Source organism: Gobio gobio (genome assembly GCF_949357685.1).
Source record: "Gobio gobio genome assembly, chromosome: 19".
Taxonomy (NCBI): Eukaryota; Metazoa; Chordata; class Actinopteri; order Cypriniformes; family Gobionidae; genus Gobio; species Gobio gobio.
In genome coordinates this window covers 15,718,525-15,745,594 of record NC_137112.1, presented here as the reverse complement: position 1 = coordinate 15,745,594, position 27,070 = coordinate 15,718,525, and the positions used below count along the sequence as shown (strand labels likewise).

Sequence of the window (27,070 nt, the reverse complement as noted above, 5' to 3'; positions counted from 1 at the left end):
TTGTGTTTAGGCCTATATTTTAAACCTGACGGGATGGTTTTGGCAGATTCGTATACAGAGTAAATTGCTCCGTCTGAAGAGAAATGATGGGAGAAACGAAGCTTCGAATAAATTTAACCAATTGCTTTGCGAAATGATTCACTGTTTCAAAGCGTTCGATACGCCACACACTGGCGACCCCTGCTGGTTCCAACAGTGTAAAGCAGCACAAACTCAGACCTACAAACCCATTGCAAATGTTTATTGAAAGTAAACGCTTTCAAATGCAATTAACAAATCATCTAATAAGATTAAATATCAAGTGTCAGTGTGTTCTTTTATCAATTTTCAGGACTTGGTTTGATTGTTCCACGGATTGCTCAACTAAACAGGCCAACAAGATACTATTAACTACTATTATTAATTTTAATTATACTAATGTCTAATTAAAATGTAGGTAACAGTTGACAGTAGCCATTATTACTGTCAACTGTCTGATTACCAGCATTCTTTAAAATATCTTATTTTGTGTTCAGCAGAAGAAATAAACTCATACAGGTTTGGAACAACACGAGGGTGAGAAAATGATGACATTGTTTTAATTTTTGGGTGAACTATCCCTTTAATGAATCTGGTTAATTTTGTTGCACCAGACCGCAAGGTGGCGCCCGCGAACTATCAACTGAACAACCGGCGCTCTCTAAGCTCGACGATGAAATAGCCATTTGAGAGTTGCTGCAGTTAACATCTTTATATTGTTCAGTAGACAAAAAGTCGTTAGTTGTCAATATTACTAATAATCATATTCGTTATTGGCAGCATGCCTGTGAGTTGCCGCGACGAACATGATGTGTCGCTGGAGGAGTTATAGATGTAAACACGCGGACACGAGCTGATCTATCGTGAGTGTTTGTGTTTATTCTCCTCCATGGCTCTTCCAGCTCTGCAGAACAGCAGTGTTTCTTTCAGGAAGATCCTCGGCCAGTTCCCTCAGGACTTCAGTCTGGCCTTCGCCTATGGATCTGCTGTGTTCAGACAGACGGGAAGCTCTCAAGGTCACATGAGGGTAAGATGAGCTACATTTCGGCTCACCTTTAACCAAGACATGGATGTTAACTCTTCATTTTGTTTATTGCAAGCAGAAACTGCACCTAAAATGTTATGGTATTGTCAATTTACTGTAAAATGTGGACTGTCATGGGATTTGTCAACTTTAGGATGAATAAATCACAAGTCAGAGGGATAGTTCATAGTATATCTTCACAGTTCTGTCTCACTCACCCAAAAATGTAAACACATGGTTTGGTAAAAATAAAGGGAATTTAAGAAAAAAATAAAACGTATTTCACAGGGCCTTAAATTGTATAGACTGCAAAAAAAATAAATAAATAAATAAACAAATGATTTTCTTCCTCAGGTCTTTTTGTTTTCAAAACATGACATCCTTAAATCAAGATGCATTTAATGACATGCAAAATGAAGATATTAAGTATTTTTTTTCTGAGAAATTTGACAGATTTAAATTTGTGTGCTTAAAACAAGAACCAATATCTGTCATTGTGTATGAAAATTACTTACATTTGAATTAAGTTTATTGTTCTTAACCCAATGGCGGATATTTGCTCTTGTTTTAATCATGAAATCACTTTCACAAGAGCACAAGATTTCTCATCATAAACTATTTAATGTAAAATTAAGTAATGGAGATCTGTTGGAAATTGTATTCTCAAACTCTGACGTGTCCCTAATACAACTCATATTATAATATGAATATTTTAATAATTATAATATTTATTATAATATTAATATTTTAATGATTTATATTTTCCCTTCAATCTATTCTTTAAATTTCTATTCATTTTAATTGGTCTTAAAAATGTCTTAAATTTACCTTCATAAAACCTGCAGAAACCATGTTTCACTTTGTTTAATTGCAACCAGAAACTGCAACTCAAATGTTCTGGCATTGTCAATATACAAAGAGGTTATGATGAATTTATACACGCATATAGACACATTGTTGTGCAATTTTCTTTTACTATGTGTGTGAACATGTAATATTTGATTTCTTATATGATGATAAAAGTTTGTGAAACGAGGCATACAATTGTTTACATTTTATCTTTATTTATTTGTTTTGTAGTTTATTTATATATATATATATATATATATATATATATATATATATATATATATATATATATATATATATATATATAAATAAATAAACTACAAAACAAATAAATAAAGATAAAATGTAAACAATTGTATGCCTCGTTTCACAAACTTTTATCATATATGGGTGATTCTTCAATTGGGGGCTATTTTGCCATCTTACATTTTGATGAATGAAATTTGGTTGAATTTTGTTAGAATTATGTCAAGACAATGTTTACATGCTTTGATGTAAAGATATAATAATGGCCACGACTGAGCTTAAATATAATTTGAGTATTTTATATCTATTTGCCAACTGACACTGCAAAACGTCATTACCATCACAACATCAAAAAGTATCATAATGCAAAGAATGTATCAAGGAGATAATTTAAACTCATTTATCTTGCAAACATTGTTAACCTTCAACAATACGTATAAAAAACGAAATGTTTCCATTCAGCGAATTACATATATTTTCTTGTTCTCACCATCAAAATGTGTTTTTCTTTGTTCATCAAAGCACACTTTTGTTTAATTTCTGGAAAATTAATTTTAGATGTTTTTTCTTTGAATAGGTGGATGAGTATTTCATTAGGCTTTTCATGTAGCACCTGAAGATTGAACATAAAACAGTTTTAAATATATGTTTGCTGTAAATTAAGCAACGTGGCGGTAATGATATACTGTTCTGGTAATGACATTGTGTTTTGGTAATGACATAAATGAAAAGTACACTGATACATAAAGCAAATTTAAAGGCTTAAATAATGACTTCTGGTGAGTCTTGTTGAAAGAAATGGACAGATGTGAGTAGATATATATAAATATGACACAACCATCAACTTGAACATGTTTATTTCAATCATGAATAAACCATACATTATTTTCTAGAGAATCAATTGTTACAATGGGATAAAACGGCATAAACATCCTTCATAAACATTTCATAACTAGGACTATTACCATTAGGTGAAATATTATATGTTTGGGTTGCATTGGGTTAAAACTAACAATGCATAATGAAACGTGTTTGCTTTCAAACACACTCAAAAAATTATTTTTATGATGCGGTTCACTTTATTTAAGCAATTCATCTTGATTTAACACAATTATATCAGGTTTCTGGTTCAAATGTAATTGATTCATGTTAAACTGACTTGATGTTTTCATTTTGAAATAACACGTTTCAATCAAGTAACCCAATCAAACAAGACTTTCACTTCCCGTCATGCTTTGCAAAGGGGCTGAATTCGGAGAGTAAATGTTTAAATAAAGTGCTATTTGATGCCTTTTTAACAAGATGAGAAAATGGAGAGACTTTTTAATGCTTAATGTTTTGTTATGTTGGTATTTAAAATGTTTTATGTTAGTGTTTTTGGAGGTTACCATTGTGGTGAAGAAGAGCATGTGCTTGGGATGAGGACCTGCTAATAATAATTAAAGCTATTTTTTTTTAATAATAAAAAACAACTACTTTGGCCATGCCATGGATGTAACACAACCATCTTCTGGCTAGCCAATAAGACCTTGTAAAAGGTTTTGTAAATGTTGTAAAAAATAGTATTTGACTAAATAAAAATAATAAATTAAACTGTATTACTTGATTTGGTTTGTTTTTAATATTCATTTTAGAATAATTAAATTGAGTAGTTTTGGACAAAATTAAGAATGTTAAACTGATTTAACTAAATGGCATTGAATTAACCTTACGTAAAAAACTTAAGTTTACTGAAATAAACAATTTTAATTAAATTCAACAAATTACGTGGAACCTGTTGACATAAAAAAATTAAGTAAAACCCACGTATCATTTTTTTGAGTGCATGTATTTGAACATTCAAAATGTGAATTAGAGATGTTAAAGGGAGATGGATGGGATGTGGAGAGAAAGAGATACTGGGCCCTAGTTTAAATGACAGGCATAGTGTAGTCACTCAATGAGCAAAGTGTCCTGAAGATCAACTCCAGCCTTTTTTCTATAATCTCTAGACCTTTCAGTTGATTTCTTGGGAGCCATTCTGGTTAAAAAATAAGAAAAAATTGTTTTAGGAAATAAGGCATCTCACTTAAGTTTCATTGTAAAATCACACTATTATGCTTCTTTAACTTAATTTATAAACACATAATATGATATAGATAGTGACATAGAACATGTCATTACCACCATCACTTGTCATTACCATCACAACAAGTTTTGTTGCGGTAATGACATTTTTTTATTTTTTTCAGGAAAAAAGATGCTAGGTCATGGATTTGCTAACATCATTCAACAGCCAGTACAAAAAGAACTTTAAATACACATGAATCATGTGAATATAAATATATATTTATCAAAATATTGCTGCTACAGCATTTATGGTAATGACGCTGAATAAGTCTACTCCATGATCAGAAGGAATTAATGATTAAATTACTTACTTTTTCAGACATCAAATATCACTGTTCTTCCATGGCTGACATGTGCTCCCCTGCTAGTCTTCATTTCCATGGTTACGGCATAAACAAGTCTTACCCTCAAAAAAATCCTTGTTGTAATCATAGACTGTCGCGGTAATGACAGTATTGTTGTGGACAATACTAAATTGTTAAAAATATTCACAAATTGCACAGATATGAACCAGAATTATGCTTCAAGTGCCTTTTTAAGTTACTGTTTAAACATATATTGTGATTTTTTTTAATGAACTGATAACATTTTATCACATTTTCAGAGCAGATAAGTTTTAAAGTCTGGGTTGGGGACAAGGCCTGAGTAGCCAAATATTAGTGATGAAAACATTTTTAAAAATGGAAACAAACTGATTTTAGCGTATAACATTTTTTGGTGGTGCAATAAACAATATTTGAAATAACTAAACTATTTATTTTAAAATATAGTATTTTTAACATGAATGTATAACCTGGGGACATAAAAGTTCCCCTAATAGAAGAATCACCCATATATATATATATATATATATATATATATATATATATATATATATATATATATATATATATATATATATATATATATATATATATATATATATATATAATAATTTTATATAAAATTAAAAGTTAATGTGTATATTTTTATATATTTCATTAGGATATATTCTATTATGTTATATATAAAACATAATAGTATATAATAATGAAATAGTAAATTAAAAGTTTATATATATATATATATATATATACACACACACACATATATACACATATATATATATATCAAAAAATATAAAAATATTATATATATATATAAAATGTAAAAATAAATATAATAATAATGAAATGTTAAATTGAAAGTTTATATATATATTATATATTGAATGTGTGTGTATGTATGTATGTATGTATGTATGTATGTATGTATGTATATATATGTATGTATATATATATTGAATGTATATAATAATTTAATATTAAAGTGAAAGCTTATATACATATTTATAATATATATATATAATTATATAGAATAAATTGAAAGTAAATATAAAATATTTTGGAGCAATTTCAATTTGGTTTTACAAAGTGCCACAATATGGACTTATGAAAATAATGATCAACCTCAGCCTCAGACCTCAAAATAAACTTAAAAAAATAAAATAAAGTTGGACTTTTCAATTGTGTGTTAAATTAAAACATTAGAAAATGTCTTGTGTCTAAGAAACTGAGCTGTGTTCTTCTATGTGTGAAAGGTGCTGTATCAATACAGTTTTATTGTTATTTTCTGAGTCTGTCACTTACCATTAAGTGGTTGGAGTTCAAATAGATTAATTCCTGCCAAATATATAGTTCAGCCACATCAGTCAATAGTCCACAGTGGCATAGCTACTATAATGAAGTGGTTTGATGTAAGATTCTTAAGAATTGCTTTTGTTTTGTGTGTTTCAGAAGAACATGTTGGACTTTGTGTTTGCTGTGGATGATCCGGTAACATGGCACACCATGAACCTCATGGAGAACAGGAAGCATTACTCTATCCTCAGAATCCTGGGGCCGAAACACATCAGCAGCATCCAGAGCGAGTACGGAGCGGGAGTTTACTTCAACACGCTGATTCCTGCTGACGACCGGGTGCGAACAGCAACCTTACACACTGACACCACTGTTCAAAACACTGGGCTTTTAAAGAAATGAATACTATTATTTGGCGAGGACACATTAAAGTGACAGTAAAGACATTTATAATGTTACAAAATATTCCTTTTCCATTATAAAATATTCCATTGTTCTTTTGAACTTTCTATCATCAAAGAATCCCGAGAAATAAAATGTATCACAGTTTACAGCAAAAATCTGATTGTTTTTAACACGGGTAATAATCATAAATGTTTCTTGAGCATCAAATCATCATATTAGAATGATTTCTGAAGGATCATGTGACACTGAAGACTGGAGTTGATCACAGGAATAAATTACACTTTACTATACACCGATCAGGCATAACATTATGACTAATATTGTGTTGGTCCCCCTTTTGCTGACCCGTCGAGGCATGGACTCCACTAGACCCCTGAAGGTGTGCTGTGGTATCTGGCACCAATATGTTAGGAGCAGATCCTTTAAGTCCTGTAAGTTGCGAGGTGGGGCCTCCATGGATCGGACTTGTTTGTTCAGAACATCCCACAGATGCTCGATTGGATTGAGATCTGGGGAATTTGGAGGCTCCTCAAACCATTCCTGAACCGTTTTTTGCTTTGTGGCAGGGCACATTATCCTGCTGAAAAAGTCCACAGCCACCAGGGAATACCGTTTCCATGAAATGGAATTGCCATGATGAAGAGATAATCAGTGTTATTCACTTCACGTGTCAGTGCTTATGATGTTATGCCTGATCAGTGTGTATTCACATAGAAAACAGCTTTTTTACATTCAAATTGTATTTTTGATCAAATAAATGCAGCTTTGGTGAGCAGAAGAGTGTACAGTCTAATAAAAGTCAGTGTGTTTGATGTGATCAAAATGACGTCTCTTGTGTGTGCAGTTGATCAAGTACGGTGTGATCAGCACTGATGCTCTGATCGATGACTTACTCCACTGGAAAACGCTGTACGTCGCCGGCCGATTACACAAGCCTGTGAGTATTTCCTCCAGCTGCTGAGATCTGTGAGATTTGGATGAATTCTTCAATTCTTTCAAAAAGCAGATTAGAGAAAAGGCTCTGGACGTTTGTTGAGCACATGCAGTTTTTCTTGGCTGTTAGAGAAATGATTAATTTCTGGCACTTATGCATCATGTTGTTTCAGTGTCACACACTTTGTGACCAGTAGTGTTCAAGTCTAAGTAAGCACACATTAGTCGTGTTTTTCCCCCAGGTTCAAATTCTGCTCCAGAATGAGAATGGAAAACTGCGGAGCGCTCTTTTACGGAACTTGAAAAGTGCCGTAATTGCATCTTTTCTGATGCTGCCAGAAAGTTTCTCAGAAGAAGATCTTTTCCTCCAGATAGCAGGGCTGTCCTATTCTGGTGAGTCTTTCTTGCATGCATTTGACATTTTTATTCTAATCTGTGTTTGTTTTTGTGATGCCGTTCAGTCAGAAATCTCCTTTTCAGTAACTTCACACACACACACCAAACTCTACAAGCTTATTCATATCTGTATTCTGAAGGACTGTTCATATATCATTCGCCTGATCTAAATTACAAAAAACATGTATTTGTTTCTGTCTGTTGACAGTATTCTCTAATTTTTGTAGTGTTAAAAGAGAACTCTGTAAAAACCTTTAAAGGGTTAGTTCACCCAAAAATGAAAATTCTGTCATTAATTACTTACCCTCATGTCGTTCGACACCCGTAAGACGTTTTTAGTTGAAATCCGATGGCTCAGAAAGGTCTCCATTGGCACAATGCACTTTACACTCTCAAGACCCATAAAAGGCACTAAAGACGTTGTTACAAAGTCCATCTCACTACAGTGGTTCTACAATAACTTTATAAAGCGACGAGAATAGTTTTTGTGCGCAAAAAAAACTAAATAACGACTTCTATAGTGATGACCGATTTCAAAACACAGCATCATGAATCTTCGAAGCGTTATGAATCAGCGAGTCGAATCATGATTCGGATCGCGTTTCAAACCGCCAAACTGCTGAAATCATGTGACTTTGGCGATCCAAACCGCTGAATCGACACTGATTCATAACGCTTCGAAGCTTCATGATGTTGTGTTTTGAAATCGGTCATCACTATATAGACCTATATTTCCTTAACAGCAATCCATCTTGTACAAAATAGAGCTCAGCCAACGAGGAATCTGAATCTTGTTCTTTACTCAGCTCATCTGTAGACAGAGGAAAAGACAGAGCAGACAAGTCAGGTATAAGCAGTACAGCACCTGGTGAATTTAACTCATTTTTATCTTTCGTCTCTAAACCCTCAATGTTTTTTCCCATGGCAAGGGTTACAGCCCCCACAGGGTCGACAACCATTGTCTGTTGAACCAGCTCTCCACTAGAGGCAACCAAAGGAGAAGTAGTTACATTAGCCCACACCCGGTCACCTGCTAGTTTGTTTCCTAAAATGAGATGAACACCTTCGATCGGCAAAGCAGGGCGCAACCCTACTACCACTTCATCAGTCATGCTTGACTTTATGCAGAGGAACTGTTAACCTATTCAAACCCATTCCTCGAACCAAAACACTGTCACCGGTTTCAGATTGAGAGGAAAATGGCAAAATGGACTCTAAAATAAAAGAATCCATCGCTCCTGTATCTCGTAAAATCTTAACAGGAATCTCTTCAACTCCATCCACTAATGACACTCGACCTTCTGTAATGAAAGGAGCATAAGTGGATAAAACATCATTAAACAGTTGAAATTCATTTGTCTCAGCATCACTCAACTGAACAGAATGTGCGGCTGCAGCAGGCTTAAACGTATCCACATCTGCACGTTTAGTTTTATTTATAAGAATAGAGCAGTCAGCTTTCCAATGTCCTTTTCCACGACCGTTTTAGACGGATCAAATCTCCATGGAGAAATGCGACCACTCTGTGGAGTATTATTTGTAAAACGGCTCGCGCTCACTTCCTCCCGTGCTCGCCAATCAACAGCAATTCTTTTATGAGTGAGCACGAAATCATCAGCCAACGATGCTGCCTCCTCAGGAGACTGAACTTTGTGTTCACTGATATACGTCGCAATTTGATCGGAAACCGAACCTTTAAACTGCTCAATTATGATCAACTCAAGTAAATCTTCTAACGTTTTAACATCAAGCACACCAACGTGTAACATGTCGTCTTAAATCCCTCACAAACTCCAAATGTGTCTGTCCCTGAACCTTTTTACACGACCTAAAACGTTGTCGATATGTTTCCGGTACACACTCGTAAACTTTCAACACTGCAGATTTAACGGCTTCATAATCTTTACAATCCTCTATGCTTAAAGCAGAAAAGGCTAATTGCGCTTTACCAACTAACACACTGCAGCAACAGCACACAATTTGTCCTAGACCAACCCTGTGACTCAGCAACGCGCTCAAACAGAGTAAAAAAAGCATCCGGATCATCCTCATTAAATTTAGGAACAAGTTTTAGACTTTGATGCAGCGGAAAACTTCCACGCACACCACTCTCCTCGGAACCATCTTCATTAACTTTACCTTCTTTCATGAGTTTAAGTTTTAAATACTCCAAGTCCATTTTTGCCTTTTCTAACTCAATTCTACCTTGCTCAGACTTCTGCTTAATTTTTTCATGTTCCATTTGTAACAATAACAACTCTTTTTTTGTTGGTCAAAAGTCAAAGCAGACCGCGTAGTGGTTTGTACGTCCTGAATTTCATCCATCTCAGCTTCCAAAATTGCCCTGTCAAATCAATTTATTTTTCAACTCACTTTTAATACTGCTTTCTTTTATTCTCTTATCACTAGGGGATATTTCATAATACTCAGCGATTATTAAAAGTTGCTCTTTTGTGCAATTACCTAACAGAACATGCGAAGGTGATTCAAAAAACCTCTCAACATCAGCCATAAGCAAATAACCCACAGAATGCCCGTTACAAAATGTCCAATCAAATACTTGAAACCTTCCCCACTCTTTAACTCTTTAAAATACGTCTATCTGCCTACCTAAAACCTAATCTTCATGCAGATACTGGCGGGGGAAATTAAGCACGCAAACCCAGTGGGTGGGACTGCAACTGGTTAAACAGCGACAATTCACACACCATGGAAGTGCTCCCGAGACAACTGCTGCTACCCGCTTTCACCACAACACTACGAAAAGAAAAACGACATGTCTCAATGGAAACAAGTCGCTAAACCTAACAGGAAAAAAAGATATTGCACAAAAGGCAACTTACCAGTCGGTGAATTCAAACGGCGGCCAGACACTGCACCAAACGCTTTCAGGTGTCCCAAAACGCACGTAATGTGACGTCAAATTATTCAAATTGGATTTCCCCTTACAACGTCACGATTAGCCAATCGTTTCAAAGCGCGTACAAATTTATTTTCGCAAAACGCAATGAAACGAACAAATTTATCAAAGATCTCCAAGTATCATCAAAGGCACAACACTTTACTAAGACAAGGACGAGCCCCCATCTGTTGCATCCCGTAGCTCAAAAAAGGGATGCAACAAAGAGAGGGACACAAGAAAGCCGAAAATACCCAAATTTATTAACAAAAAATAGACCTATACAGAAAGAAAACAGTATATAAATGTAACAGTCAGGAATCAGTGGTGTAGTGTAATGAATGCATGGAAGGGTAATGTGCTGTTGCTAGTGCTGGATGTGTCAAAGGAAAAACAACTTTAAAGGAACCCAAACGTAAATGAAAATCGTGTCCAGTCTGTCGCCCTCCTTGGCCTTTTCCTCATGCTCCTTTTCAACACGCTCGACAGGAACTCCACCACAGGAATAACCACTTGAGAGGGCGGAGCCAGCCAATCATCCGCCTGAGCCTGGGGAAACCCCACTCAACAGAGGAGTCGTCACAGTCGTTATTTAGGGGGGTTTTTTGCGCACAAAAACTATTATCGTCGCTTTATAAAGTTATTGTAGAACCACTGTAGTGAGATGGACTTTGTAACGACGTCTTTTGTACCTTTTACGGGTCTCTTGAGAGTGCAATGTGCCAATGGAGGCCTTTCTGAGCCATCGGATTTAGGGGTGTAACGGATCGCAGTTGATCCGTGATCCGTACGAATCACGACCCACGGTTCAGCACGCACGTGACCCGCGGATTTATTGCGCATTTTTTTAAACTTGTGGATTAATTTTAATTGTTTAGCGATCGCAGACTAAAAGACTGTTTTTTTCTGCCGATATTGCTTTTTAAGTGATCTTGTTCCTTTAAACTCGATGCTGAGTTTCAGAGAAACAAATATGTCCACGTGAACAGGGCATGTTAATCAGTCAACAGTGGCTAGCAGAGAAGTAGAAGAACTTGAAAAGCCTCCCGCATCATTCAAATCGCATGTATGGGAGCATTTTGGCTTCCCCGTAAAACATAATGATGATGGAAGAAGGGTGGTGGACAAAACTGTAACATTATGTAGGCACTGTGGCACAAGAAAGCCGTATGAAAGTGGCGCATACATCGAGCATGGCACCTGCTGACGCCCGTTTCACACATACTCCGTTTGCAGTGCGTATGCGGTGCGTATTTTTTCCGTACCCATGTTAACGGATACAGCTTTCACACTGCACGCGGCTTCGGTACAGCCATACAGCTGTGCTGCGATCGTTTCCGCACAGTCTATTTTTTTGATGTGCTGGAGCTGAATTAAAGTGAGCGCATCCGCATTAAAACAAACATGTATAGATGTGAAAATCTAATAATTCCACCACAGATGCATATAATGTAAAGTCTACTCTGTTTCAAAGTCAACACATGGCTTTTTGCCTCGAGTAAAGCAAGGAAAACGGCCTTTAAGTAAACAAGGAGAAATAATGGAGAGCACCTGTCCTTTCTTGGAGGTGGAAATACAAAGTTCTTTATGACCTGCAGGATTTCTTGTAAAAAGATTTAAATGCGAAAGAATAGACCAGAGTCGGGTTTTTGTCTATCGTAAGTTTTAATTTAAAATGTTTGTTATTTTAACATAGTCTATAGCCTGTTTTGCAACTTGCATGAGCAACGTAATATATACATCTAAAGTAGGTACTAATAGGCTATATAAATATAAAGTAATGAATTGTATAAAACGTTGTTTAAGTGTAGTGCGTTTAAACATGATATCTATCAAATAGTGTATAGGCCTACAAAGAGAATTGCAATGCTGACAAGTGTGAGAGGTACTCTCTCCCCTGAGAATGTTGACATCCTAATCTTTAAAAAACAAAAACAAAATTGTCATTATAAGCTCGGGCCCATTTTCACATCTCAGCTTGTTTTTTACATGTTACACTTTAACAACTGAGTAAAATTTGATTTATTCAGATGGTTATTTATTTATTTTATTTTTGTTAAAACCAAAAGTTCCTTGTTAACCTATAAACCATATAGGTTATATTAACACCAAAAGTTCCTTGTTAACCTATAACCCATACAGGTTATGTTAACACCAAACGTTTTCATGTAATAAATGGAAAGCAAATAAAAATTGTCTCCTCCCTCTTTTATTCTGATCCAAAAAATTATCCGATCTGTGACTCATGATCCGTAGTGTGATCCGAACCTTGAGTTTTGTGATTCATTACACCACTAATCGGATTCAACTAAAATATCTTCAAAATATCTATCTTTTGTGTTCCAAATGTCTTACGGGTGTCGAACGACATGACGATAAGTAATTAATGACAGAATTTTCATTTTTGGGTGAACTAACCCTTGAGTGGAAATTGTTAAGTTTTGTTTTACCTTTTTTTTTAAAAAAAATTTAATTTTTAATTGTTTTAGGTTTTTGAACTTACATGGACATGATTTTAAAAGGTTAAATGCTCCTAAAAAAAATCACATTTGTGCTCCTTGTGGTCAAATATGAGCAGATTTCATCAAGTGGAAGCGTTTGGTACTGCGCCCAAACAAACTGACTAAAAGCTCATTGGAACACAACTTGTTTAGATTTATTGCTTTCTTTCAGTTTTAGAGCAAACACATGTTTTACAAAATATATATTTAATATAAAAATTGAAAATAGTCATTTTTGTTACCACATACAACACCCTCTGGTGCTGTTCACATGGCGGTAAAAAATGACATAAAAAAAAAGTATTTTTTTTTGTTTTATTAAAAAAGTTATTTAATAAAACAAACTGCAATGCTTAATTGCTTAATGCAATCAACTGTGGAAGTTTGGTGATCTCTATGAGTTAGTTTGTTTTACCCTGTTGTCTTGCTTCTCCTGTGTCTGACTTTAGGGGATTTCAGGATGGTGATTGGTGAGGATAAAGCCAAGGTCTCCAACATCGTAAAAGACAACATGCAGCATTTCCGCAAGTTATACAGCAATATTCTTCAGGAGTGCCCGCAGGTGGTGTACAAGCCTCAACAGGGCCGGCTGGAGGTGAGAGACGCGGCGTCACACGCTCAGGTTCTGTTTTCCAGGAGAATCCCTGTGGAGTGACTGTGGTTTGTGCCTCTGATGTAAAGACGCAGATTCACTCGCCCATCCCTGGGTTTAGTAAGCTTTCTGAGAGCTTGGAAAGAGTTTGAAAGCAGTTATGCTTCTCAATAGCCTAGAAATCTAGACGCACCCTAGCGGCAGCAAATATAATTTGCAGCCAGGGCGTCTAGCAACTCTCCGTTGGCTTGCGAGCTGGAAAAACTAAACTCTAGTCAGGCCAATCACATTGTGTATAGAGTCGGTGGGCGGGCTTAACATAATGATGGCAGAGTTGTGGCGGTTCCGCGTGCTACTTGTAAACAAAGAAGCTGACGAACAGCGGTCTTTCGAATCTTGACTCTGGAAGACTTTGAGTTAAGCTTTTCTTTGAGAAAAGAACAAAGAACGGCACTGAAGTCATTCTTAAGAAAGGAAGATGTGTTCGGATTTTTGCTGACCAGATATGGCAAAAGTTTAATCCATCAACTAGCTCCGCTTCACCTTCTTCGTTGCTCTGGTTGGTTGTAGCGCTATCCTATTGCTTGCAGAGGGAATTTGAAAGACAACCGTTTATCCCGCCCCTCGGATTAAGCCCTGCCAATGGTTTGTTCCCAGACCCAACATCTTGATGTGGGTCTGCCTTGTCAGGCTAGCTTATCAAATAATTTTTTAGTGTTTGATTTTCTTTATTATCCTGTAATGTAGTGAATCCCACAAAAACACGTCCAGGTTTTAATGTCATTGGGCCCTATCATACACCCGGCACGATGCAAGTGTTTTTTGCTAGTTTCAACCCGACGCAGTTCTCATTTTCACGTCCAGCTCGATGTTGTTTAAATATCAAATGCTCTGCCCCATCTGTTCGCCCATGGGCATCTGGTCTGAAAACCAGGTGTGTTCAGGAGCATTGTTGGAGCGTTGCTATTTTGAGGAACTGAAAACGACTGTGCCATCATTTTTTCATCGTTAAACTAGCAAAAGTGGATTCGGACACGCCCTAAGAGCACCTGCGCCATGAGCTCAGATCAGTAAAATAGTGCCCATTGCAACTTTTCTCCCCAGTTCACTAATGCAGTAATTCATTACAGTATGACATGATTGCATGACTCCAAAGGAGTAACAACTCAATACTTTTGCTGCATATCCAAAAAAAGAATTACATGCCGAGATATTACAGTGTTGTGGTACAAACAAAAGAAAATAAAACATCATAATAAAAATCACAGTCTTGTCAAACACAAATAAAACAGGTCATGACTGAAAACTGAGAGGGCGGTTCTTAAAACCTTCACTCCTGCAGGTGTAATCTATTAACCACTATTAACCCTAACCTTCAGGATCTTCATATGTTTTCTGTTCACTAGGTGGACAAAAGCCCTGAGGGTCAGTTTACGCAGCTCATGGCTCTTCCCCGCAGCCTTCAGCAGCAGATCACACGTCTGGTGGACCGGCCGGGGAAGAACAGGGATGTGGAGGAGATCCTCCTGCAGGTGGCGCAGGACCCCGACTGTGGATCCGTCATACAACAAGGTAAAACAACCAGATGTGACATGCCAGTGTTGTCCAGCGGTGTCCAGCCACTGGACATATCGTAGAGGCCCTAATGTACTGAAGAACAAACTGGCATAATTTCAAACAAAATCAGACCGTTTAGGGAGTTTGAAACACCTTGTCAAAGTGCCAAATGCACACCAAATGCACGCACATAGAGCTGGATGTCAGACGGAGCGTCCTGTGAGTATTAAACTAAGTTCTCTTTCACACTTAAACTGTCAAACACACACAAGGTTATGTCAAAAACACACACAATCCACAAATTCACTGGTCTCACGGTTCGATTACGATTATCATGCCATCGATTCGGTTCAATTCGATATCACGATGCATCACAATGCATTGACGATGCACTGCATCCTGTCTAGGGCTGTACGATTAATCGAGAAATAACCGAAACTGACATTCAGAACCTCTAACCAACGTATTTTTCCCATTATTTCGGTTTTCACGTGACTCCACCCCGTCAGTCACATCAAGTGCAGTCTGTAGGCACACAGAGACGCACTTTATAGCGTATTATACGTACGAACCCCCCACCCCCTACCCTCACCCTACCCAAAAGCGTATCATATGCACGCGAAAAACTGCGTAGCATATGCACGACAAACTCATTTTGGCGTATACATTCCACGAGATTGCACACTCGTACTATTAATACGCATTGTCATGAGATCGTGTTGGTTTATTGATGACCAGAATCCCTATAGTAACTGCATGTTTTACACAGTTTATATACAGGTCTGTTAATCACCGTTCTTATATTCTATACGCACTGCCATTGGCACACACACACACACACACAGACGGCCCGTGCAAACCCCCAAGCCAGATCACTTTCACTTTCGTGCTCTTGACAAAGTTTGTCAAGTAAATGCGTTTAAAGGCTTGCCAGTTTCAACATTTAAAGCGATTGTGCACTATTCAAAAACAACAATAAGTATCCGTTCAGTGCTCAGCTTCTTTCTGTGACGAAGCGTCTCTGACAACGCGCACGCGCCCTGAAGGCAGACCTCTTTCACCTGCGTCCTCACAAAGCTTTGTCATTTGTATGTGTTTTAAGCCCTGCCAGTTTGAACATTAAAGCGAGTTTATACCATCAGATGTGTATTATGTTGAACTAATGCCTGATATATTGTGACAAACGAACACTCAGACAGAAGCTTGCACATCACGTGAAGATCGCGCGCAGAGGACAGCGCAGAAATGCAGTGTCAACACTGTCCTGTGACTAAAGTAAAGTCACTAAAGTAGCTCAGAAACTCAACCGCTATAGGCATATATTTTAATACCTTTGAAGTAAGTACAAACCACAGCTTCATAATTAATAGAGACGTTATGAGTAATTCACACACAATCACTCTCTCATTAATGCATTCAAATAAATGTAATGTAGGCCTATGTGCTAATTTATCTGTATCTGATGTGCAACAAACAGAAATCTGGCCCATAGACAATAACTGCTGAAAGTGAACCGTTTCCTTCAAGTATATTAAAATCACAAAGTAATGCACTTTTTCATTAGAAAAAAAAAAATTCCACCTTTTAATAGTGGAAAATATTTACAGTACAAACCTTATCAGGAACTTTAGAAGAAAAAAAAGCAAAATAATCATTCATCAATCGTAATCGAGGTAAAATGTTCAATTAATCGAGGTTTATTTTTGGTCAAATCGTTACAGCCCTAATCCTGTCAGTCAGTTATATGAACTGAACCTTTAATTTTACCTGCTCAAAGAAAACACGCTTCTTGAATGTATTAAACAAAACTCAAGTCTGGGCACGGAAGACAACAGGAGCATTTAGAACAAATACACAAAATACTAAAAGCCACTTCAGGAGGTGGTCTGGGCCTCATTACAGTCAAAACTAAAGTCTAAATGCATCTGGTTGTTGAAACCACACATGTAAATTTTACTCCTCGCAACAATGCAAAAAAAAAAAAATTAACACGCGTGTGAGAGCGTTATGGGCTATATGACATGTTATAGCAGATATGACAGCGCTACTGAAGCACGCATCGCCGCAGATGACCAGCTGCGTATCTCTTCATCAAGCTAACGCACAAACTACCCTAAAGTAAAGTCACAGGTGCTCAACATACAATCCTATTCATTAAAAGTAAAGAAACCAAATGATCTTACCAGTGCTGTTGCCGTGCTCGCTCCTATTGCGGCCTTTGATTTTGAAATTAGCTGATGATCAATAAAATGCAGCTCATATATTTTGTTTTCGGTGACGTGAACTCCAATAAATCTGCATATAGTGTGGGAATTGAAGATCCGTTTTGCGGAGATACATTTATTTGCTCAAGTGTAAATGAAATAATTTTATTAAATCAGATAGCTTCTATTCACACACAGCGCGTGTCTTCTCCAGGTCGTGCTTACCAGGTTGTTCATAAAAGCCGAAATGTGTCCAGATGTCGGCGTTTAAAGTAGTTGGAGCATTTTAATTACTCGCACTCACGTCTCGCCTCCCTCTGCCATTGTAGGCTACCGCGACAAAGCACGTACGTGACAAATGATGTCAGAAAATAATCAGTACATTATAATCGGTTATGGTCTATTGCTGAACCGATACCGAATCGTCCTTGTCTGCATCGCATTTTGTGCAATTTAAGAAACGGGAAATAGTAAAGTGACTGCAAGATTCTTTAAATTTGTAATTTCGAAACTAACAACAGAAAGTGCATAGTCCATTCCATGACTGAATGACTGTTTGCTTTATATTTAATACTGTAAAGCTGTTTGCTTTAAAGCAGTCAATTGTATAAAGTGCTATTTAAAGTACTGAACTGCAGAGCTGGTGCATCCATATCCACATCGCTATGATCAGATGCTTTCGTTCTGTTGCTGCCGCTGTCAATTTTGTTTTGTTGTTTATTTTGTTACTAAAAGGAAAACGTGCTGAACATATTCTATCGAAACGCTTCTCAGCAGCACGGATGGCGTTGGGATGTTAAGCGAGCTCTCAGATTCAATGCGTTTCCCGAGAATTGGATTTTAACTTGGCCTATTTTGAAAACAAAATGACTCTTGTCGATTTCATTAGTGGCTTCTTTATAGCTGAAGCCAAAATGAGTCCACACTTCAGCTCTGTATACCGTGAGAGCGGAATAATTCTATCGTCTTGTGAGCTGGGTTTGCTAATACAAACACTAGTGCACGCACCCTCACCATGCGCTTCTCCGGCTCCGCGTCAGTTACGTTCTGCGATAACTGACTTTTATACAGTCAGTGGTTTAAACCGAACACAAAGCCACGAATCTTGGATGTAAATAAATAAATATATAAATATCGATACAGTGTTTTTGAGAATCGATACAATATCGTCAAACATAATATCATGATATTCACGGGTTTCAATATTTTCTTACACCCCTACTGCATCGCGATGCATCGTAGAAACGATTAATTTCGAAACCCCTATAGACTCTAGCACTACCCAAATGCATGTTTGTTTGTTTTTTCGCAGAGTTTGCTGTCTCAACTCAAAACGCTCTGCACACTCAAATCCTCTTGTTATAATTTAACACAAAAGTGTAGACAAGTAGGCTAAATAAGATCGATTAGTAGATCTTTGTGAGACCGCAATGAATTAAGATGTGACAGCTTAGTAATTATAAAAGGGAGGGCGTTTATGCACACGTTCTAGGTGATGATCCTTTCAAACACATATGTGTTGGGATATGGTTAAGTTATTTATTATTCACACTGGCTGTCATGCCAAATCCAGTATATGCTTGACTATTAAAATTATAGTGGGTTGTGAAAATACCCACTTCAATAACAAGAGTGTTTATGCTGGGATGTGTAGGTTGTTGATAGGCAACACGTAACTATTTCTTGACACTGTATTAAATGTGTTTTGATCACATCTAGCCTTACAATAATGTTCTTGCCTTTGACAGAAATAAACTCAAAATGATGATTGTATTTCCAGAAACAGAATGCATACTTTTCTCTTTCCATGCTGTTTGTTTTCGTTGGTAGTACCCGCCTCGCATGCGCTTACCAGTCAAATTAGGGATCAAGTAAATTACGTTGTGTGTGTGTGTGTGTGTGTGACTACCCGAGACTTACTCTGAAAAAAAGCTCTTTTTTACAATCTAGATTAGTGGTCTTAGCTATTTTTTTTCAGGAGAGCCACACTGATAGGACAAAATCAATAGGAGAGCCACTTTTACCTTAAAGTTTCAAAAGTTACATCCGTTCATAAATAGCATGTCTGCTTATCAGTCTGTCATCCCTGAACATACAATATGCTATGCAATAAATACAAAAGGTAGATAATATAGTGGGTAGGCATAATATATTTTTAATGTAAAGTTTCTTTTAGTGCTGTTTTAAACTAGATTATTCACACATTTTTCTGTTTAAAACACGTTTTAATATATTTTTATAATTTAATCATTTCACAGTAAATCACCAAATTAATGTAGAAAAAACAAAGACAGTATATTTTAAATATTTGTTCAATGGCATCTTTTTATGGATGAAGGCCAGTATCACTGATACTAATATTGATACTGATGTCTCTATGAAATAGACCCTCCCCCATTTTAAACATGAATTATGGCCATTCAACATTATGTTGAATACAGAGTGTAACTGAAGGCTTTTTAACATTAATTAGGCTTCAAACTTCATTAGTAGTTAGTGCTGCTGTGACTTTTAAGATATGCCGCTGCCGAACTTGACACGGATATGGCGTGCTGTCACACGCGTCCCATTTCCTCACAACTCTTTCAGTTAATTTAAGACGTTATTTAATTAATTTAAAACTGTTCTTCTGAGGATACTCGACAAAACGGACATTTAGGCAGAATTCTGTGTTCTAGTTTGTTCAAGAGCGAAAGAGAACTGGATTCTGTGCTCATGATGCTGGCACATAAAGGCTGATTTATACTTCTGCGTCGGACCTACGCCCCTCTACGCCGCAAGTTACGCGTTGGTTTTCATTTATACTTCTGCGTTGTTGTCCGCGTCAATGTGCAATTACACATGCAGACCGCTAGGAGGCAGTGTCCACGGGCATGTTGATGGTAACTAGACATGTGCCGGTAAACGGTAATACGATATACCGCAATAATGAACATGCACAATATTGTTATCGTGGGCACTTCAAAATACCGTGAATAATTATTTATTACGAATTATTCAGATTTTTAGAATGTATTTTAAGAATACTTTACCCGTCAACCGTTTAATATGAACAACGCGTCAAAGAGGAACGCGCACTGATGTAAACAGACCGTTCATGAGCCGAGCACATGGCGGAAGGCGTGAAGACGCACTGAAGTGCACATTCACTTTTAGACAGCAGAGGGCGCTGATGGAACAGCAGAAATACAGCCGTTTCCCCAGTAATCACAATCCGGTGCTCGTCATCACATAACCTAATACTTAAAGACTTAAAGTCATTTTCAAACTTTTTTTTTTTTTAAGTTTTAAATTACATGCCCTAGATATTGTTTGAATATATTCTGACTGTTGTTCAATCACACTCTTTACAATAAGGCTCCATTATTTAACATTAGTTCATTCATTAACAAACTGACAATGAAAAATACTTCTAAAGCATGTATTAATCTTAGTTAAATGTACATTTCAGCATTTAATAACACATTATTAAAATCAAAAGTTGTAACTATTATTTAATGGACCTGAGCTTACACTAACAGTTGCTTTTTTAAACTAACCTTATCAAAGAAGAATAACTTCTGTAAAAATGTAGCTATTCGCTCTTTGTTAATGTTAATGCTTTAACTGGCGAGACATTATTGTAAAGTGTTACCTATTGTTCTTTATAATTCTTTAGCACTTTAATCTGTTTCAAATATTTGTTTACTTTATACATTTTTGTGTATTGCTTTATTGTATTTAAATGTTTGGTTCTTTTGTTATAATAAAGTTTTTAAACCTGTTATAGTATGACAACACTTTTTTTGCAACTTTTTTTAAATATCGTGATAATACCGTATACCGTGATAAAAGCTTCAGCAATTAATCGCAACATGAAAATTTGATACCGGCACATGCCTAATGGTAACCCACAGTATCAAGGCAAAAGCTGAAGAAGAAGCGGCTTGTTTACATTGTCATTGCATGCGTCTCAATCAGCTCCCTGGTTCAGTAGTCAGGGCACTGATCAGGACATAAGTCAATGGGCTGACTCCCTGATCAGTGCCCTGACTTCTGAACTAGGGAGCTGATTGAGACTCACCCGAAGTATCAGCAGCAGTGATGGCGGCAGATAGCGGCTTTTCTTGCGGCTTGAGTTGTTGTATCTAATACAAATTAAGCATCTCTAGTTGATTAGTAGAGTTACATAAGAGGCGATCTGGCGCTGGATTGCGTTTTTGAAATCATGCCGAGTGCTCGTGGTGCTGTTTTCAGTATAGGTAGCTTGTGCACAGACATCGATTGCTGTTGCGGAGACTTTATTCGTTCCGTTGAAATCACAAAACGAAATGCACCCATTGTGATGTGTCCCTGTTCTTGATATACAATCACCTGATTAAAATCTTTGGTTTTAATGAGAAAATAATAATTTATTCACTAACATAAAGAATCTCTGCACTACAAAATATTGAGCTATTATAGCAGATGTAAGGATGAAACTATCATCCCATTTCTGGACACACACACACCTATCGCAGATTTTTTTTTATTGACTTGAGGGAGGGGTTCTGGCAGACCAATCACGGCGCTTGCGGTCCGCTTAGAATTGACGCGTTGTTACATATTTGGAGAGGTGCGCGTCAGGGTACGTCGTAGGGTACGCACGCATCACACAGCCTACGGCGTAGCTACGGCGTACACTCGACGCAGAAGTATAAATTATACGTTACAGAAATCAAACTACAGTAACGCGTTACTAAGTAATGCGTTACTGCCCAACACTGTTCATTGCTGTGGTTGAACTTTGGTGATGATCACTGGTGATGTCACGCCGCAAGAATCTGCAAACGGCTAGTTCTGAGAAACTGCTTATGATATATGGGGATTAAAAAATTGTGTGGATTTTTACCATTTTATAGGGTGGTTGTGTACACACACTGCCGACACACATTTATGTTAATTTATGTTTGCATAATAGGTCCCCTTTAAAGCAATATATTGTATAAAGTGCTGTAGAAATAAACATGACGTGCAGTGGCGGCTGGTCAATAGAGGGCGCTGGGGCGCCGCCCCCATCAAAATTCCAGAAATATACATGTATACAAAAATGAGCCTCAGCATTTAATAAAAACTAGCTTTGATCGGTTAACTATTTTATGTTCTTCAATGTTTCATGTGGTTTCATGCGCGAGGGACGCCCGACAAATGGATGTCTATCTGCGTATAAAAATCTATGGGCAGCATGTGACCTGAAGCTGGTATCTAATTGGTTTCTTAAAGATCCTCCTCCGGACGCAGGTCGCTGCGTCCCTGGCGAATCAGAATTGGATGCGTGTTATTTTATCCAATCTGATTGGTTCTCGTCACCTGTCATTCAGCTTTCCGTTCTTGGCAAATAAAGCGAAAGTGCGCGGGCGACACAGTCACTCCGACTCCGCCAAAACCTTGTTAGGATGATCACTTTCGTAGAGATGGCAGCAGTTAAACCAAATTCTTTCACAAGGCGTTCGCTAGGAGAAAAAAAAGGATAAAGGATCCCAGACCAACGCGATTTACAAATCCAACAGCAGGCCCATGACAGAGGATGAAGCTATACTCGGAGCTTCACGCCCTTGTTATGAGAAACGTAGGTGGCTGGCTGGATGTGTTGTTAGCAATGTCCTTTATTGCTTTCCCTGTCTTTTAATTCAAAGTGTTTGTACTGAAGTTTTGTGGACAACAACGGGGGTAAGAGACCTCAAATATCTGACTGAACAATGAAAACGTCATGACACTACTGAGATGACTGACTTTGATCAGAGAGTCATTGAGAAATTTTCTGGCCAGAAAGAAAGGAGAGCAAAATGTATGTTCAAGTAGTCAACATGCTAGTCTGTTGTTGCTGTTTTCTTTTGTTTTTCATTTCCTCATTCAATTATATGTGGGAAATGAATGTGTAAAAAGATAAAAGTGAAGACACTGTTTTCTCTTTAATGCTTGAATTTAGTCAACATGCATCTTGATACTGCCCCCCCAAAAAAATAATTATCACCAGCCGCCACTGATGACGTGACTAGAATCACAGAGTTGGTGCAAACTTATCCACATCACTACAATCAGATGCCTTCAGAGCTGCTGGCATTTTTGTGGTGTTTTTTTTGTTACTGAGAGGAAAGTGCAGCAAATATTTCCAGATTCATCTAACCGTCGCTCTCAGCGCTATGGGCGGCGGCAGATGTTCACTAACACTATATCACTGCAAAGATATGAAGAAGTTCGCCGTGAGTACTGTATATCTAACGCTGTCTAATAAACACACGACACTCCGTTCACTGGATCTCATTTGACTAGCATGAAATAAACCATTTTACACAAAATGAATGAAAGGGCAAATAAACTGTGGTTTTAAAGAGACTCGCCAAACTGGCCGGCTGGGTTTTGTTGGTGTTGAGTTTCTCCAGCGGCCTCACCCTCATGTCTCATTGTCATAATAACCGTCAGCGTTTCTCACAAACACCTGCGTGTGTCCATGCCCTACACTTCAACTGTAAGCAAAGCTGATGCACTATTGCATTGGATTTTTAAGAGTTGGTTTCAACTGAATAGCACCTGTCAATCACTGTGAGATACCTTGATTTTAAATATGGCATATTTCGGTCTGTCACTATCAGAATTAATTCACTATAGAACTGAGACATGACAATATCTCACAACATAAAGCGAAAGTGGTTTTAAATCACCATGTGTTTACCTTACATTTAATTTTACTTAAATATAATTAAAGGTACAATATGTAAGATTTTTAGATTAAAATATCCCAAAACCATTAGAACAGTGTAATATATTTTGTTGACTTGTGACCATTATCCCAAATGTTTCCAAGAATGTTTAAATCCAGAGAAATAAGCGATTTTAACCAGGACACGGTACGTGTACGTGCGTCGCCTATCAATGACATCATACCCGCGTTAACCCTCCAGTTTTATTTTGTAGAAACCATGGAAACACCAAAGCTGCATTAATATATGATGTGTTTTATTAGACAGGTGAGAAACTGTTTGGATCATTCATGGACAGAAAACGAATCCGAGCGAACGCACAGAGTAGCATTATAAAATAACTTTAACTAGGGCTGGGTAAAAAGTACATATTTCTCGATTTTAATCGATTCTCATTTTTACAAAACTATATTGATTCTTAAATCCCAAGAATCGATTAGTCATCCAGTTTTCAGTTGATGAATGAATGAAACATTTGTAGCGCTCCTCCCATCCAATAAATCGCAATAAGCTTTGTGCTTTGTTACTATTGATATGAAACAAAGTCTTTCAAATTACGTCCATTTTATTACAAAATTCAAAAACATAAATACCGTTTCGGCGCTGTGGCATGAGATCGCTCTGGCGCAGCTCAGCTCAAGAGAAGCAGCAGCGCGCACCACGCAGCTCACGTGAACTCATCTGCTTTAATACAAGTTACAGCGCAAAATAAACCTGAATGAGCATCTGAAAGTGTGTTAAAAGATAGAGTACATCTTACCGAAATCCATATCATGTCACATGGAATCACTCAATCAGTGTTTCAACCGCGGAAAGGCGTCAGTAAAACAGCTTGTAAACAATGTCATGTAACATCACATTTACCTCAGAAAACCCATGCAGTGACCATAAACTCATTAGTCATTTTACTAAATACGCACCATATTACATAGGCTATTCATTATAATTGTAATGTTCTTCAATATTTAATGAATGTATGTATGAATAAATCTGGCAAGTTTTTATGACCGCCACCATTTAAATGTTTATATTTAAAAAAACGAATTGGAGTAGAAATATGATTATGTAATTGTAAAGTTAATATTATAATTTTTTTTTTTAAACATAATTGAGTGTAATTTAAGTGTTTGTATACAAATCAGTTAATTTTTCCCTTCACTATTATATTAATCTAATGTAGCCTGGTAGGCTACAACTGACTCCCATAGTTTACAAACATTAGTTAAGAGATTTGTTTTCCTTGAGAAAATTTGCCATGTATTGTACCTGATATATATCCAAAATAATCGATATTGAATAGAATTTAAACGAAATCGAATCGAATTTGTGTGTCAATACCCAGCCCTAATTTTAACACACTCAAATGTGTGTAATATGATAAAAAAAAGCGCTGCGTTCCCCCACATACACATGAGCGGAAGCGCTCATCTGCAGCAGAAAATAAACTCCGCCAAATCAAGGAGTCAAGACAGGCCTTTGTTTTGAATAAGAGATGAAAAATTACATATTGTGCCTTTAACTTATTTCACTTTTCAGTTATGCTACACTAAGATTGAATATACTTACTGACTAATAACAGTAGTTCTGCATGCCGTTGGCAGATGACTTGTTATACTTGCTGTAATTATCAAATTATGATTTGTAATCTCATGTAATTACACTGTTTTCACAGGAATTTCATCGATAGTGAAAAGCTCCAGCCTAACACAGAGTGCCAAAGGAATCGCCACCGCCGGTGAGAGGCAGTGTTGGGTGTAACTAGTTACTAAGTAATTATTAGTTACTGTAATTTAATTACTTTTCCCTTGAAAAAGTAAAATAAGGGATTACTCTTATTTTTTTATGTAATTTTAATTAGTTATTTCTGATGTAATTTAACTAAATATTCAATTCAAATTTATTTGTTTAGCGCTTTTCACGATACATATCGTTTCAAAGCAGCTTCACAGAAAATGCATCTGTGTATAGAAGAATTATATATAATACAATAGTGGAATTAACATCAAAATTTAAAGTCTAACTTTAAAATGCATGTTTTTATGTATCCTTCTCACATTTGTTATACTTTGGTCCGTTAATAAGAATAATTGATGTTGTTTTATATTATTGAATGAATTATGAGCCATTTCATTTGTCATTTCTTTTTGGAGAGAATATTTTTTACACTATTTAAGATGTAATTGGTAAATAGTAATGAATGGCTTTTTTGGAGTAACTTACCCAGCACTGGTTTGAGGTCGCGCTCATCACTGATTCTTGAGATTTTAAAACACTTCATCTCTTCAGTGTTGTAGAAAATCATCTGATTGTCTTTATCTTTGATCAAAAGTATGATATAATCATGCCTTCAGAGCGTAACAAAATAAGGAAGAGGTTTATTTTTGCACAATACCAGATATTTATAAAACTAAATGTTTTTACTTTTTCATAGTCTTGAGTAATTGTGTTTTGTGTCACAACCCTGAAATGTCACACATTGTAAAGTTTGTGGGTAATTTCAACACCCGGTATAAACAAAATCATGTTCTGACTGAATATACTGTAAACTATTATTTTTTAAATAGAGCTGAAATCCTCTGTGCTTTGTTTTATTCTCATCTCAGTGCTCAAGAATCAATTTTGGTGTCTTCTGTGATTTTGCATAATGTTTTTATGTATTGATTCACACTGATGTTGAAACTTGTTTTTCAGGTCTCTTCAAAACGGTGTCATACAGCGCAAGAAAGCTGCAGAAAATGTGGAGAGGCTGGCGTAGAAAACCATCGTGACTGACAATTCATTTCACAATAACTCATAACTGTGTAATATTATATTTCAACCTTGCTTTCCATAGTTGATATTTATTTACAGTCCTAGCATGAAACTAATGACTGAGGCAGATTCATTCGTACTCTTTAATGCACTGTTTTCCTGAGAAAATGTCAATAAACCTTTCTAAAAATGTTTGTTAAGTGTGTTTTGTTTATTTGCGGACTTCCCCTTCACGCTGTACCTGTCGC

The 27,070-nt window shown here is 36.7% G+C and overlaps 1 protein-coding gene across 3 annotated transcripts; it reads left to right on the top strand.

The window, feature by feature from the left end:
* The first annotated feature begins 663 nt into the window (after positions 1-663).
* Positions 664-27,019, top strand: tamm41 (TAM41 mitochondrial translocator assembly and maintenance homolog). Of its 3 annotated transcripts, XM_079844978.1 has the most exons (9): positions 668-881; positions 949-1,045; positions 6,022-6,204; positions 7,115-7,207; positions 7,446-7,596; positions 13,449-13,594; positions 14,998-15,163; positions 25,744-25,806; positions 26,763-27,019. In XM_079844978.1, the coding sequence occupies exons 2-9, from the start codon at positions 1,040-1,042 to the stop codon at positions 26,837-26,839; spliced, it is 885 nt and encodes a 294-aa protein (XP_079701104.1). In that variant the 5' UTR covers positions 668-881; positions 949-1,039; the 3' UTR covers positions 26,840-27,019. The 3 variants fall into 3 exon arrangements, with proteins under 3 accessions (XP_079701102.1, XP_079701103.1, XP_079701104.1); XM_079844976.1 differs by having other exon boundaries at positions 664-1,045; XM_079844977.1 differs by having other exon boundaries at positions 664-1,045; positions 25,744-25,840; positions 26,763-27,016.
* The last annotated feature ends 51 nt before the right edge of the window (positions 27,020-27,070 follow it).